Source organism: Paracoccidioides brasiliensis (assembly GCF_000150735.1).
Source record: "Paracoccidioides brasiliensis Pb18 unplaced genomic scaffold supercont2.1, whole genome shotgun sequence".
NCBI classification, from domain to species: Eukaryota; Fungi; Ascomycota; class Eurotiomycetes; order Onygenales; family Ajellomycetaceae; genus Paracoccidioides; species Paracoccidioides brasiliensis.
This window is the reverse complement of record NW_011371358.1, coordinates 940453-954279: the sequence shown is the minus strand read 5'-3', so window position 1 is coordinate 954279 and position 13827 is coordinate 940453. Positions and strand designations below refer to the sequence as shown.

The following is a 13827-nucleotide window of genomic DNA, read 5'->3' as shown; positions in this document are numbered from 1 at the left end:
CGTAGGCGCATTACATAATCACATAGTTACCATCCAATAGTCAACTTAGTTATCTCGAACAGTGTTAAATATGTCAGAGGCCTTGAAATCGAAGAATCAGGCTGCGCTAGCTAAGAACCCAGATGTAATCTAAAATCACTGTTCGTTATATTTGATTGCGGCTCTGCTAATCCTCCCGGATCTCCGCCTGTCTTAATCCTATATTCGTCCATGTGGTGAAAGATTGTTTTGAATGGCTGTGGACAAGTCAAGAAGACCTCAGCGTCAAGTGGCAGGTGAATCAACTTCATCTATTTTAGCTGCTCATCTTGCACCTCACCTGTCCCCTGGCCCGAATCAAAGATATGGTATCAGCCCAGAAACCTTCTCCCAGTTGCGCCAGGAGATCCTGGGTCAAGATGAAGGGGGCCAATCCAATCTGGAAGACAATATCACAGAAGTGCATAACTTGATATGCGTGGTGATCAAAGCTGGTCTCCAGACGTCTATCAAGTCTCAAGTGTTACGGGAAGATATGGAGGGACAGATATTAGACTGTCTTGACATTATCCGGTTAGCGGTGCAGAAATCTCCTCAAGTCCTCTATGAGATTTCGGACCCTGAAATTCTTGGCAAGAGAGATATACATGCACCCCTGTTTGCCTGGCTTATCCATGAACTATTCGCACTCCTCTTCGAATGGACCCAACGGTCTATACAAGACAAAATCTACAGCCTCCTGTCAACCATCTATGTTTCCCAATTCAAAGGTCTCCAGTTATGGCATTCGTCCCAGTCAGTGCATACACTGATCCAAGCTTGCATTAATGGTGAGTTGTTTGATCAATCCTTCCATGTTGAAATCAGAGGCTCACATGTATTCTGCAGATATGTTGTATTCCCTGGAAACTATTAAACCTTCACGGTTGGACGATGATATCACACTATTTTTCCCGGGACCGTCGAGCATCTTGCCAACATGCTTAGACAAGCTGTCCCTTCCGCGCTCGATGTTTGCTAACAGAGTCAGGCTAGGGACACCTGCAATGGTTGTTAAGTTTTGCCTTCAACTTTTCGAGGCAGTAGCATGCCCTCCGTTTCATGCCACTCTATCAGCATCCAGAGCAGCCAGCCTTCGTCAGCTCCTTACCTGGGTGCTTCACTGTCAACAGAAATTATGGAGAGTGATGTTCGAGTGGTTTGAAATAGCTCGGCCAGATCACATTGAGGAGAAGTTGACCTATCTTCTTGATTTTGTCACGCTGTCCCGCAAACTATACTCACATGCTTTGAAGTTATCGCAAGGCTTGCCTTTGGACCAGCAGGCAAAACATGTATGGCTGCAGTGTGGAGTTGATTTGCTGACCTCCCCGAAACTCTCACAAAGCACGGATGTGCAACACGCGCTGAGCCAACTCCTAAGCGATGCGATGCGACTTTCCCACACTTCCTCTGAAGTCGGCCAATTTATTGAAGATCATTTCTTCCAACCACTAAGTGATCTTAGTGAAGATGAGAGTGGGTTTCAGCATTTACATCAGTCATTTCAGGTGAGAGCCATTGTGTATATGTATCTTTTGTATGTACACTGAAAGGAATCTGCAGATGGTCATATCCAGAATCGTAAATAAGGAAAATGGGGCTCGAAGGATTGAAGACGATTCAAATCCAGCAACCCCAACCCCAAAAGCTCAGACGCATGAATCAAAAGTTACCCCAAGGAAATCTTCAACTGACCCTCTGCTCGAGGATAACGGAATTTCTGGAAGTGGTAGGGCACGGAAAAGACCCCGTCTTTCAAACGCGGAAGAAAACGGTCCCGTCCCAAACCTGATACAGACGATCACAAGTACTCTGTTCCATATTCTTGGTTCTCACCCGTCAACTGGTGTAGAAGAGTTAAATCAAACAGTTTTGTAAGACTTTACTTTCGGTTCTATCAAGGTGTCCACCGACTGATCCTGTCAAATGTTGTTTGTAGAAATACTTTACCCAAGCTATCCCAGGATTCCCAGTGTGCGGTTTTGGCAATGCTTGGACGGATTGCATGTGCTTCGGTAGAAACTTTGGTGATGGAACAACCGAGTATTAATTCTAGACCTCAGTTCCGGTGTCGCATCTGCGATGGAACTTCACCAGAGGCCTACAAATGTCAAAACAGGAAGCTCCCACAATTTGAAGAACTACGAAAAACTATGATTGAACTCATCCCGATCCTCCGTGGGTCTGGTAAGCCCCGGACAGCTGCTATGTTTGCTATTCGGAATGTCGTAATGCACGACCCGAAGAATGAAAATATGCGACTACAATCATCCCCATTGGGTGAATGGTGTCTCCAATCGTTTCGCAGCTCTATCCGGGAGCTGAGAATGGCCGCAGGGTACGACTTTTTCCAGCTAACAGCCACACTTACATGTACTAACCCTCCATGGAACAGGCAAACTTTGCCAGCCTTCTTGCGCAAAAATCTGAAATCCGATATCCGTCGAGCTAATTTTGTAATGTCTTTGGAATATTTGCAAAACGTGCTCGAAAAAGGCGAAATGCCGATTCAAGAAACATCTATCGTGGGCTTGAGTCGTGTGGCAGAGTAAGCTTCCCCTTCTCTTCGGTATCTATAGTGTCTAATATAGACAAGAGTCTCCGGTGATGAGGAGATGAATATCATCCTTCTCCGCCTTCTTGAGTACCTTGGTCATTCAAATCCATTCATTAGCGGTGTTGCATATACCGCGGTAAGTTTCTCTCCTTTGTTGCTGTTTGGTTATTACCCACTGACAATTACTAGCTCTCCAAGCTTGCCCAACATCTAGGAGGTACTCCTGGTGCGCTCTGCAGGCCGTTCTGGAGGACACTCTCTGTTATGATCGTAAAAAATATTCAAAGACGCCCACAAATGGCTGACCAGCTCTGTGACCTTCTCGGCATGAAGGTGGATAATTTTTTAAGGCTTACTGAAGTACACGTTTTACCCTACCTTGTTTTGATGAGAAAATATGACATCATGGAGCGCATAGGAGCCACCTATGACCAGAAGAAATCTCTTTACGAACTCTGCAATAACGATAATAACATTGCGGCGATTCTTACCCTTTTGCTGATTCAACCGTCAGCCGATCACAATGCTTTGGTTACGTCAATATTTAATGAGATATCGCCCAAGTTCCAGATCAACGACCTTTCAGGTTGGGTTCGGTTGCAGCCAATTCTCATTGCCTGTGGGCTTCTCAAGGGACTGGGAGATTCAACTAAAGGCGAAAGATTTAAGGTAAGAAAGGAGACTGGGTGATTTTCTATTAAGCTATATTGGAGCTCACATTAGAATCCCAGTACTACAAAGCGCTCAAGCTTGTTGCGTCTCTTACAATAAGAGGACCCGACTACGAAATTGACTCGTCGAAGGAGAATGAGCTAGTCGAAGAGTTTATTGAAGAAAATGTTCTGGGGATTATCACCGAGTTCGCCCATGTTGTTAACGATTTTCAAATCCGCCAACCCACTATTGAAAAGAAAAGGAATATCATCGCGATCGGGGAGATGATAAAACTAGCGAATGGCAATATCACTATTGCTCTGCCACAGGTTCGTATTGCGCTTACCCGCTTCTAAAGATATGAGTTGAAATTTTATTAATTCTTTCTAGATTTGTGCTTGTTTGCGATCGGCGTTGGAGATGCCAGAACTCTGCGATCACGCTTTCGCGTCCTGGAATATCATAATGACCACACTCGACGATGAGGAGATAGAACCTTTAATAGACCAGACGCTTTCAATAATTATTAAAAATTGGGATACATTTCAGCAAGAGAGCAGAGATCGTGCCTTGAAACTTGTTAGTCACATTTTCAATGAGCATAGAGCCCTGGTGGAACGTTCATTTGAGACCATGCCCTCATTATCGTCTATTCCTTCTATGAAGGAGTACGAGGAAGAGATCCAAAATCTTAAAAAGCGAATGGATGTTCAAACTAGATTTAAGATATTTTGTCGACGGTGCCAAAACGAGAACCAGGTCGTCGTTGAGCAAGCATTGAAGGAGCTTGTACAGGAACTACGCAGAAACGATGAATTCATTCATCGGTCTGTTACAAATGAGCAAGCAGACGGTATTGTTGCCCAGCTGATTCGGACCTTATTGGATTGCGGCTCCAAGTTTAACCCAGGCTCACCTATAATAATGGCACTCTCTGCTCAGTGTCTGGGTATTATCGGATGCTTGGACCCGAATCGAATTGAGTTGGTCAAAGACAAGAAGGACATACTCGTTTTATCTAATTTTGAGAGCGCTGATGAAACCTTCGATTTTATTTTATTTTTCTTGCAACACGTTCTGGTTCAAGCCTTCCTCTCCGCCTCGAATACAAGAGCACAGGGATTCCTTGCATACGCCATGCAAACTTTGCTGAAGCTTTGCAATCTAGGATCCATCACGATGCCCCGTTCTCAAGATACCATAGCAAATGGATGTTATCGACGATGGCTATCCTTGCCGGAACATGTGAGAAACACGTTAACTCCGTTCCTTAGTTCAAAATATACTGTTATCATTGGTGCTGTTGATACAGGCTGCTGTTATCCATTGTTTTCGTCAGAGTTGAGTCATCCCGAGTGGCTCCGAACTTTTGTTCTCGACATGTTGCAAAAGGGCGGTGTTGAAAATGCATCCATGATTTTCACCGTCTGCAGCAGGATAATTCGAAGCCAAGATATTTCCATCTCTTCATTTCTCCTCCCTTTTGCTGCTCTTAATCTTGCACTCAGCGGCGATCAAAGCCAAAGAGAGGAATTGAAAAAGGAGGTGCTGCACGTTCTCGAGTATCCCCTTCCCGAGGATAACCATCAAGTTCGAGAAGCCATAATCTTGTGTAGCGAGGTACGACATCTCTGCCCATTCTAGAAATATGAAAATGACTAAAATCAAAGTTGTGAAAGAGCATGTTCTCGGTCCTCGACTACCTCTCCCGATGGCTTCAGGGAAAGAAAAAGGAATATACTAGCGTCGCTGTGCCAAATGGCCCTGGCAATCGTACACAACGTGACCTAATTCTCAATTTATGGGGTTCACAAATAAAGCTAGTTGAGGAACTTCTCTCGTGCATACCTGCCGAAGTAATTTCCAAACGGGCCGTTGAATGCAAATCATTCTCAAGGGCACTTTACCATTGGGAACAGTATATACAGCAACAAAGGAATGTCAAAAACCACGCCCCCCTTGAACCACTTTATGAGAGGCTTCAGGAAATATACTCGCAAATTGACGAACCAGACGGTATAGAGGGCATCTCTGCTCATCTTCATGTTCTTAATATTGACCAACAAATCCTCGAACATCGTAAGGCTGGGCGTTGGGTGGCAGCTCAGAGTTGGTATCAGTTACAGCTTGAAACAGACCCGAGCAATAGCTACGTCCAAGAGAATTTATTGACATGTCTGAAGGAGTCTGGCCAACCCAGTATGATCATTGTCCATTGTTATTGAAAGAAACTAGCGTCATTCTAACTTAGTTCCAGATGTTCTTCTCAACCAAATCGGCAGCCTAGAGTTGGCAAGGCCTACGCTACCGAAGGTGCTCCCCATCGCTACAGAAGCTTGTTGGTTGACTAGTAACTGGAACCTCTTGGATAAATATGTGGAGATGGCGTCCTCTCAAGCTATTGAAGATTTTAACATTGGGATTGGATCAGCTCTGAGCGCTCTCCGTCACGGTAATCGCGAAGAGTTCAAAGACGTAGTCACCAAGCTGCGACTAAATATCGCGAAAGGGTTTACAGCAAATTCTGTAGCATCGTTCCAAGCAAGTCATGACAGCGTCCTTAAACTCCACGCTCTGAACGAAGTTGAACTGCTTGCGTCCCCCGAGCCCAAAAATCGAGATGATCGAATTGCGCTTTTCGAAACATTGGATCGTCGATTGGATAGTCTTGGTGGGTGTATTACCGATAAACAGTATCTATTGGGTTTAAGACGAGCAACTATGGAATTAGTGTAAGTTCTCAACAGGCTTTTCTTTTTCTCAAAGTTGTAAACATCACTGATTAGGGGAATGAAGCTCTTCATTTGATGCGTTCGACATTGCCTCGATTTGGCTGCGTGTTGCTCGTCTTGCACGAAAGGCTAATTGCACAGAGCAAGCATTCAACGCGGTTCTTCATGCTCATCAACTTGACTCTACTTCAGCTACCATTGAGCATGCGAGGCTTTTGTGGAAAGAAGGTGACCATAGAAAAGCTATACAAACTCTGGAGGGTGCAATCAAAGCGAATGCATTTACAGCACATGACTACGCCCTATCGGAAGATCCTTCAATATATGTAGCCCCTGATCGACAGCAAAAGCAAAATATGCTTACGGCTAGGGTATGATACATGTGGTCCTCCTTTTGCTTTGCTTGCTTCTACGTTTTCTTACTTTTGAGACTAGGCACACCTTCTGCTTGCGAAATGGATGGATAGTGCTGGCCAAACGCAGTCAGAAGTTATCGTTCAACGGTACAGACTAGCTATAAAATTCCACAGTCGGTGAGCTTAGAAAATCAATTCCAACTGTTCATATATTAATCGCATATATATGGCCTGCTAACCTCTCTTAGATGGGAGAAAGCACATTACTATCTTGGAAGGCATTATACAAAAATCCTGGATTCGGAAAAGTCGAAACCTCTGGGTAAAGAGGCTCAGATATAGTATGTATAGTATCTACTTGATTGCTTGATTGTCACAGCGCTAATACATTCGTATTTAGTCTGAGTGGTGAGGCATCGAAACTTGTCATTGACAACTTTCTCCGTTCCCTTGCCCACGGAAACAAATATGTTTTCCAGACCCTCCCCAAAATTTTGACTTTATGGTTGGAGCATGCTTCGGCTGTTGATCAACCCTTTGACCCTAAACGGGGCGACAATGAGTGAGAGCTACAGATGAATTATTGTAAGAGATTTTAATTGACTCTTTGCTAGGGAATTTCAACAATATAGCATGGCTCAGAGGAAGAAATGCCTGGATGATATGCATACCCAGTTACGGAAATATTTCAACAGAATCCCCGCTGCACTGGTATGTATTTACGTCTGCCGTTCTTTAACGATATCCTACTGATTTTCGAAGCTCTTCACGATCCTACCCCAAGTGGTCGCTCGAATTTGCCACAGCAACTCTACTGTCTATAGTATCCTTACACAAGTCGTGGTGAAAACGGCAAATTCCTTCCCACAACAGGCTCTATGGACGGTTCTCGCCGTGTTGAAGTCCTCCTCGAGAGACAGAGCATCTCGAGGAATGTCATGCCTCCAAAAAATAACGGTACGTCTGTTACTAGCTCATCAAATACGACTTTACTGATTAAAACAGGAGGCCAACAGAAAGACGAAAACTGACATATCGGTTTCGGATCTTCGGAATATCATCAACCAAGGACAGAAATTTTCAGAGGAATTGTTGAAGCTCTGCAATATCCGGATTGAAGAAAAGACGCCGAAAGTTAGCTTGGCACGAAACCTTGGCTTCAACCACAGAACAGCACCTTGCAGACTCGTTGTTCCGTTAGAAGCTACTTTGACTCCGATTTTGCCGACAAATCATGAACCAAGTTTCCTTAAATCGTTTCGAGCATTTCCTCATGACCCTGTTACCATCGAAAGTAAGCTTTACTTCCCAGTCCCGGTTTTAAAACATATCCATCTAATTTGTCATCACAAGCCGTACTTGACGATGCTCTCGTTCTCAGCTCACTACAGAAGCCCCGTAAAATTAACATACGGGGCTCAGACGGCAAAATCTACAGTCTTCTTTGCAAACCGAAAGATGACCTCCGCAAGGATCAGCGGTTGATGGAGTTCAACAGCATGATTAACAAGTTTCTGAAGAAGGATGTTGAATCGAGCAAGCGACGTCTATGTGAGTCTTCAAACATCAATGAAAAGGAAGTTGCAACCAGTTATTGTCCTAACTATGAGATAGATATTAAAACTTATGCTGTTACGCCATTAAACGAGGAGTGTGGGCTGATTGAATGGGTTGACAATCTAAGAACTTTGAGAGAACTCGTTATCAGACTTCTCAAGGAAAGGGGAATTACTCCGAATGTGTGTAGCGAGATATTGCAGACCCATCTCATGATTTCATTCTAAGGAGCTAATAATTTACAGTACAATGAAATCAGGCAATATCTGAACGAAGCTTGCGCCGACCCATCGAAGCTCTCACTTTTTACCAACAAAGTTCTTGCAAAGTAAGATTCTCCCCATCCTAAGGATGATAAGTTCTAATAGCAATGCAGATACCCACCTGTTTTGCACGAATGGTTTGTTGAAATGTTCCCCGAACCCGGTACTTGGTTTGCCGCACGATTGAAATACACCAGGAGCAGTGCTGTCATGTCCATGGTTGGTTATTGCTTAGGGTAAGAATCCTTCAACTTAGAGAGAGGGGGACCCAGAAACTAAATCTGCTTTAATAAACAGTCTCGGAGATAGGCATGGGGAGAACATACTCTTCGAGGAGGGTAGCGGTGGTGTTCTTCATGTTGATTTCAACTGTCTTTTTGACAAGGTATGCATTTAGCCCCTCTACATTATTAGGAACTGTTAACTCAGGTGTGCTAACCTGTTTTCTCTAGGGTTTAACATTTGATAAGCCGGAATTGGTTCCATTCAGGCTAACCCAAAATATGATCAACGCATTTGGGGCTTATGGATATAATGGTTAGACTTTCAACCCTTTGTTAGTACTCACAGCTCTAACCCAGACCCCAGGGCCATTCCGAAAGACCTGCGAGCTCACTCTTGGCTTGCTACGCCAAAATGAGGATTCCCTGATGACCATTCTGGAGACCTTCCTGCACGATCCCACAACAGATTTTATTGGGAGAAAGGTTGGCTCTCCTCCACTCTCCAATTAGTATCAGCGTGAATTAACAAAGCTAATAGGTATCAAAGAAACGAACAAACTCCAAAGTCCCGGATACCCCTGAGGGCGTGCTCGAATCTGTACGACACAAACTGCGAGGTTTACTGCCTGGGGAATCTGTTCCACTATCTGTAGGAGGCCACGTGGATGAGTTAATCATTCAAGCCACAAGTATTAAGAATCTAGCAGCAATGTATATAGGATGGTGCGCATTCTTCTGAGTTGTCCGAATCGTTCTGGCTATACATACTGCCAATGGACAGAAATTGAATATTAGTTGAAAAACTATGGACACGCGGTTATTCTCTGTAATGTGAACTAAGTATAAATTCGGGAAGCAACTAAAAATAATCGTATTGAGAACGCCATAGTATGACAGGACCTATAGAAACTTTGCCCCAGTGCCTGTCCAATTAAAGTTACACAGCCCTTTTAAAAAACCAACAAAACATTAGAACTCATGCGCCAGGAAAAGCTACCTCCTGCCTCCACCGTAACGAGTTCGACTGGGACTTCTGCTTCTACTCAGGCTTCTGCTTCGACTTCGACTTCGACTTCTATTCCTGTCACTATAGCTACTATAACTAGAGTCCCGTCTCCTACGGCGAGGGGGGCTGTCCCTGGTATATGGCCTTCTCCGTGGCGGAGGCGATCTGGAACGTGAGCGTGACGAATAAGAAGGTGACCGGCCACGTGGGGAACGGGATCTTGATGCTGAGCGCGGACGATAGAGATCATGTCTTTCCATGCCACGAGGACCTGGAAAGCGCCGTGGGGAGCCACGGCGCGGCGGCGGAGACCGATATCGACCGGGTGGCGGAGCTCTCCCAGTATCCAGACCTGATGTTCGACTGTATCCCCTACCTCCGTATGCAGGTCGATCAAATCGCCCAAAATCAGCCCTGTTCCGGGCAGGGGGCGGAGAGCGGGAAAACGTGCGACGCGGAAGTACGATAGAAACGTTGAGGACAGCACCATCAAGTTGCGCTTCGTGCATGTGCGAGATAGCAGCCTCCGCATCTGCTGCTTCGTAGTACAAGATATACGCCGTCCCTCTGTTTGTCATAACTGCAAACTTGCTTGTCAGACAAAGAATTGTCTCATATAATGATAATAGAAGAAAATTCTCTATCACATACACTGTGGGTTCATTGGCAGTTCCAGGCTCTGTATTTCTCCGTATACCCCGAAGATTTCGCGCAAATGGTTTTCATTCACATTCTTGGTTAACTTCTCAACAACGATCTACAATATTCATTAGCCTCAAAAGTGTAACGTGACAATAATACATCCATGTTCCCATATCATATTTTGAGAGCTGGGATGGAAGGCTTCATTTTGCAGAGCGCTGAGAGATCAATGACAAAGCAACCTACCTTCGAACTTGTTCGAGGAGGAGTACCGCGGCTTGGACTGCGCGTGTAGCTTCTATCTCGATATCTACGGTCGCTGCGGCCTCTGCTTAAGCTTCGGGTGGGACTTCTACTTCGTGAGGGGGATCTGCTTGCATCCCGATGTCCGTTACGTCTTGGCGACAAACCCGGTCCAGGGGTTCTCGACCGCGAGCGGGAGTGGGAGCGGGAACGGGAGCGGGACAGTGAAACATGTGAGCGGCGGGAGTGCGATCGCCGTGACGAACGTGAAGCCACAGGGGATTGCGACCTGCGACGGCCTCGAGAGTGAGCGGGAGAGGGAGACCGCCCGCGAGACGGCGAAGGCGATCGTGATGGCATCGCCACTTCAGGCAGTCATATAAATTATAGCCCTTCTTAGCAGAATAAGGACTATGGAAATGGAAAATAACGATGTTCTGAAATAAATAGTCTGCACTAAAGAATGCATGCGTTAGCAGCTTCAGCAAAGCTGTTTGCTTGTTATTCTGTAGGTGATTGAAGGTGTTGTTGTTAAGTTCCAGGGTTTGATCCGGAAGGGAAACAAACGACTTTGAGGTTCTTTGGACGCACGTGACCTGGACGGCTCCAGCAGCTCTGGGGGGAGAGAACTGGATGAATTTATATCCATTTGTTTACAGATCAAGAGATTATAATAGGAAATACAAAAGAATATGGACATCATCAAATAAACAATAGGTAAATATTTGCTTATAATTCATTCATTCCACCTCTTCATAGAGGGAGCTGGAGTTCTAGCTCATCTCTCCACCTCTCATAGCCCTCGATCACAGCTTCAGATATCTGTTTATGGACTTGGTTCAATGCATGTTCAAAATGCCTCCATGCTATCTTCTGTTCCTGGCCAGTTTCTTCCTCCTCATCCAGCGCTCCGTCTGCTGCAGTCTCGCAGATACTAACCATCTCCGCCCCAGAATACCCATCGGTCACCTGCGCCAGCCTGTCAATGTCAACTTCGTCGTCAACCTCAGATTTACTAAACCAAATCTTTAGAATCTCTTTCCGCGCCTGAAGATCTGGAGGTCCAACGTAGAGAATATTATCCAGTCTTCCAGGGCGCATGAGCGCAGGATCGAGAACCTCTGGCTTGTTAGTTGCCGCCACAACAAGAACGTTTTTCAGCTCTTCAATTCCATCCATCTCATTGAGCAAAGTCGTCAGCACGTTGATGCCGCCCTGGGACGGGCCATTGTTTCGTCGCGCAGCAATCGCATCAATTTCGTCGAAAAATATAATGCTTGGACTGGCTGATCGCGCCTTTCGAAATATTTCTCTGAGCGCCCTTTCCGACTCTCCCACATACATGCTCAGGATCTCAGCGCCCTTCACTGCCAGGAAGTTCAACCCAGCTTCGGTTGCCAGTGCCTTTACTGTCAGTGTTTTAGAACAGCCAGGAGGGCCGTAGAGCAGAATTCCCTTTTTACCGCTTATGTTCAGCCTTTTCATTCGATCGGGGAACTAGAAGCCAATTCTGTTAGTCATTGTGAAAACACAATAAACGTTGCGAGATTAGAACAATAAATTTAGATTATATGTACACACCTTGAGTGGTCTTTCTACAGCCTTCTGAAGCCGCCTCTTGATTTTATGCTGTCCGCCTATATCACTCCATCTCACTTTCGGAGTTTCCAGGAACACTTCTCTCATTGCCGTTGGGCGAGTTTCTTGAAGAGCAAGTGATATGTCTATATCCTCAATTTGAAGTAGATTCTCATCTGGAATCATAACATCGGAGGAAGAAACAGCTCCGTCCAAGATATGCTGCTCGCTGGGTCCCCCTTGCTCCAACTGTAGTATTTGTCGAGTTTGTGCTTTTCTACACGCAAGCTGCAGTAATGAAAAGAGGTCGGCACCGACATATCCATGAGTTCGCTCCGCCAATTTCGCCAGTTGACTGTCACTTGGTACAGCGGAAGTACCACGAATAGCCAATAAAATCTCTTCTCGACCCTCGGCTGTCGGAACTGGCAATTCGATCTCGACACCAAATCGATGGGGGGTTCTCAGTCCATCATCAACATCATTTGGGTGGCGTGTGCACGCAGCCACAAGAACTTTCGTATCTTGTATAGTATCCAGGACTTCGCACAATGCCGAAGAAATTGATGGATCATTAGAGGTATTTTTGGGAGCGAGAAAATCCAATTGATCAATAGTAATAAGACACGGCTGTGACTGAACAGCTTCGGAGAAGGTCTTGCGTAATAGAACCTCTCCATCTCCCCTGTTTTTATTCAGCACAGAGCTATTGATGGTGAGCACCTTCTTCCAACCCGCGGCAGCAAGATTAGAAAGTAGCGTACTCTTCCCCGTACCTTTCGGGCCATAGATCAGAATTCCGCCGCTATTTCTGTAAAAAGATGGCATAGTTACTTTATTTTCCTGAATAGTAAAGTCGCGAAGCCGCTCATTGATTTGCGTCATTTGTCGACCAAGTCCACCCAGCCCGCAGGATGGCACGACAAGTGAGGACGGTAGAGTCTGACGTTGTAAAGCCTGTCCAACAAGCACCTTAGACTTTGCAGTGAAGTGGAAGATCGTGTTAGTTCGACCTTGGATGAGCGGTTCAATTTCCACGACCTTAAAAGCTCTGCGGATGCCCTTGAGCTCTAGGTCGAACATCATTCCTTCTGATAAAACTTCACATTTTGACAAGGGATATTCAAGACCCCATGCCCAGTGTTCCCTGTCAGCTTCCTGAACAGGACCCACGCCAGAAAGTTTCGTGGCATCGGTGCATTCTTCAAGACGTACAACTGCTATATCTTCTAACGGTTCGTTCTCTCTCGAAATCGAAACCTTCTCTCCCAGCTTAAATCCATATAGATCTTGTAAAACTTTTGAGGTCTGCACAATTGTATCTTGTATTTTCTCCGGGGCCGTCCATGCGATGGCGGTTTTTGGAGAGCCTCCAGCCAGTTCCAACCGGCATAGATCGCCAGCTCGGATTTTCACAAGTAGCAAGGAGGAAGGGGAGAGACAGATACGAAAGGAGTCTCTCTGGTCGTTTCTAGGCTGCTTCAACAACGGTCGCACCGTGAACTTGGGTGGCTCCACCGCCATTACGAACCCCACTTCAAGATATCGATCGTGATTGAAAACGCACTTCCAAAGGCCAGAATAAGTAGGCTAGATGAGTTTTGATCGGTAGTTTGCTTAATAGTAACGTCAAATGAATTGTCGAAGCTTCAACACTGTCCATCCTTGAGCAGATAGATGTCAGTAGACTATATGTTTCGTTTAAGAGATACAATTGGGCTAGATATACCTGGTAACTTTCTGCGTATGGCTATTATAGAGCGCGCCGCCGGATGCTCTAGATTGTAATTCAAGCAGGTAGCTAATAAGCCCGGCTAAATGTAAGAATCTCTGGTCGTTTGTCGTGCTTGTTCTGTTCTTCTTCTCATCGGGTGTTGGGAAAAAATAAAAAGGTCCAACAACCTATAAGATTGACCATTTATTCTCAAGGTCAGATAAGCGGTGCTATAGTTAACTAACTACCAAATTCAATTACCCACATCACATTTCTATAT

The 13827-nt window shown here is 45.3% G+C and overlaps 3 protein-coding genes across 3 annotated transcripts; 1 reads left to right on the top strand and 2 right to left on the bottom strand.

Moving 5' to 3' along the window:
• Window positions 1-232: 232 nt before the first annotated feature.
• PADG_00286 (protein kinase MEC1) lies at window positions 233-9103 on the top strand (the record flags this gene model as incomplete). Its single annotated transcript, XM_010757461.1, has 26 exons — window positions 233-809; window positions 868-1529; window positions 1585-1895; window positions 1961-2359; window positions 2417-2569; window positions 2618-2714; window positions 2768-3247; window positions 3310-3561; window positions 3623-4852; window positions 4912-5431; window positions 5490-5964; window positions 6029-6335; window positions 6400-6497; window positions 6569-6661; window positions 6721-6882; window positions 6935-7031; window positions 7083-7277; window positions 7326-7614; window positions 7674-7871; window positions 7935-8059; window positions 8123-8205; window positions 8254-8376; window positions 8438-8525; window positions 8593-8677; window positions 8729-8847; window positions 8912-9103. The coding sequence occupies 26 exons, from the start codon at window positions 233-235 to the stop codon at window positions 9101-9103; spliced, it is 7410 nt and encodes a 2469-aa protein (XP_010755763.1).
• A 254-nt stretch (window positions 9104-9357) lies between these two features.
• PADG_00285 (uncharacterized protein) lies at window positions 9358-10615 on the bottom strand (the record flags this gene model as incomplete). The annotated part of the gene is made up of 3 exons (XM_010757983.1): window positions 9358-9950; window positions 10022-10127; window positions 10259-10615. 3 exons carry the CDS (start codon window positions 10613-10615, stop codon window positions 9358-9360), a joined length of 1056 nt encoding a protein of 351 aa, XP_010756285.1.
• Window positions 10616-11008: 393 nt separating this feature from the next.
• Window positions 11009-13357, bottom strand: PADG_00284 (uncharacterized protein; the record flags this gene model as incomplete). Its single annotated transcript, XM_010757982.1, has 2 exons — window positions 11009-11752; window positions 11837-13357. 2 exons carry the CDS (start codon window positions 13355-13357, stop codon window positions 11009-11011), a joined length of 2265 nt encoding a protein of 754 aa, XP_010756284.1.
• Window positions 13358-13827: the final 470 nt, after the last annotated feature.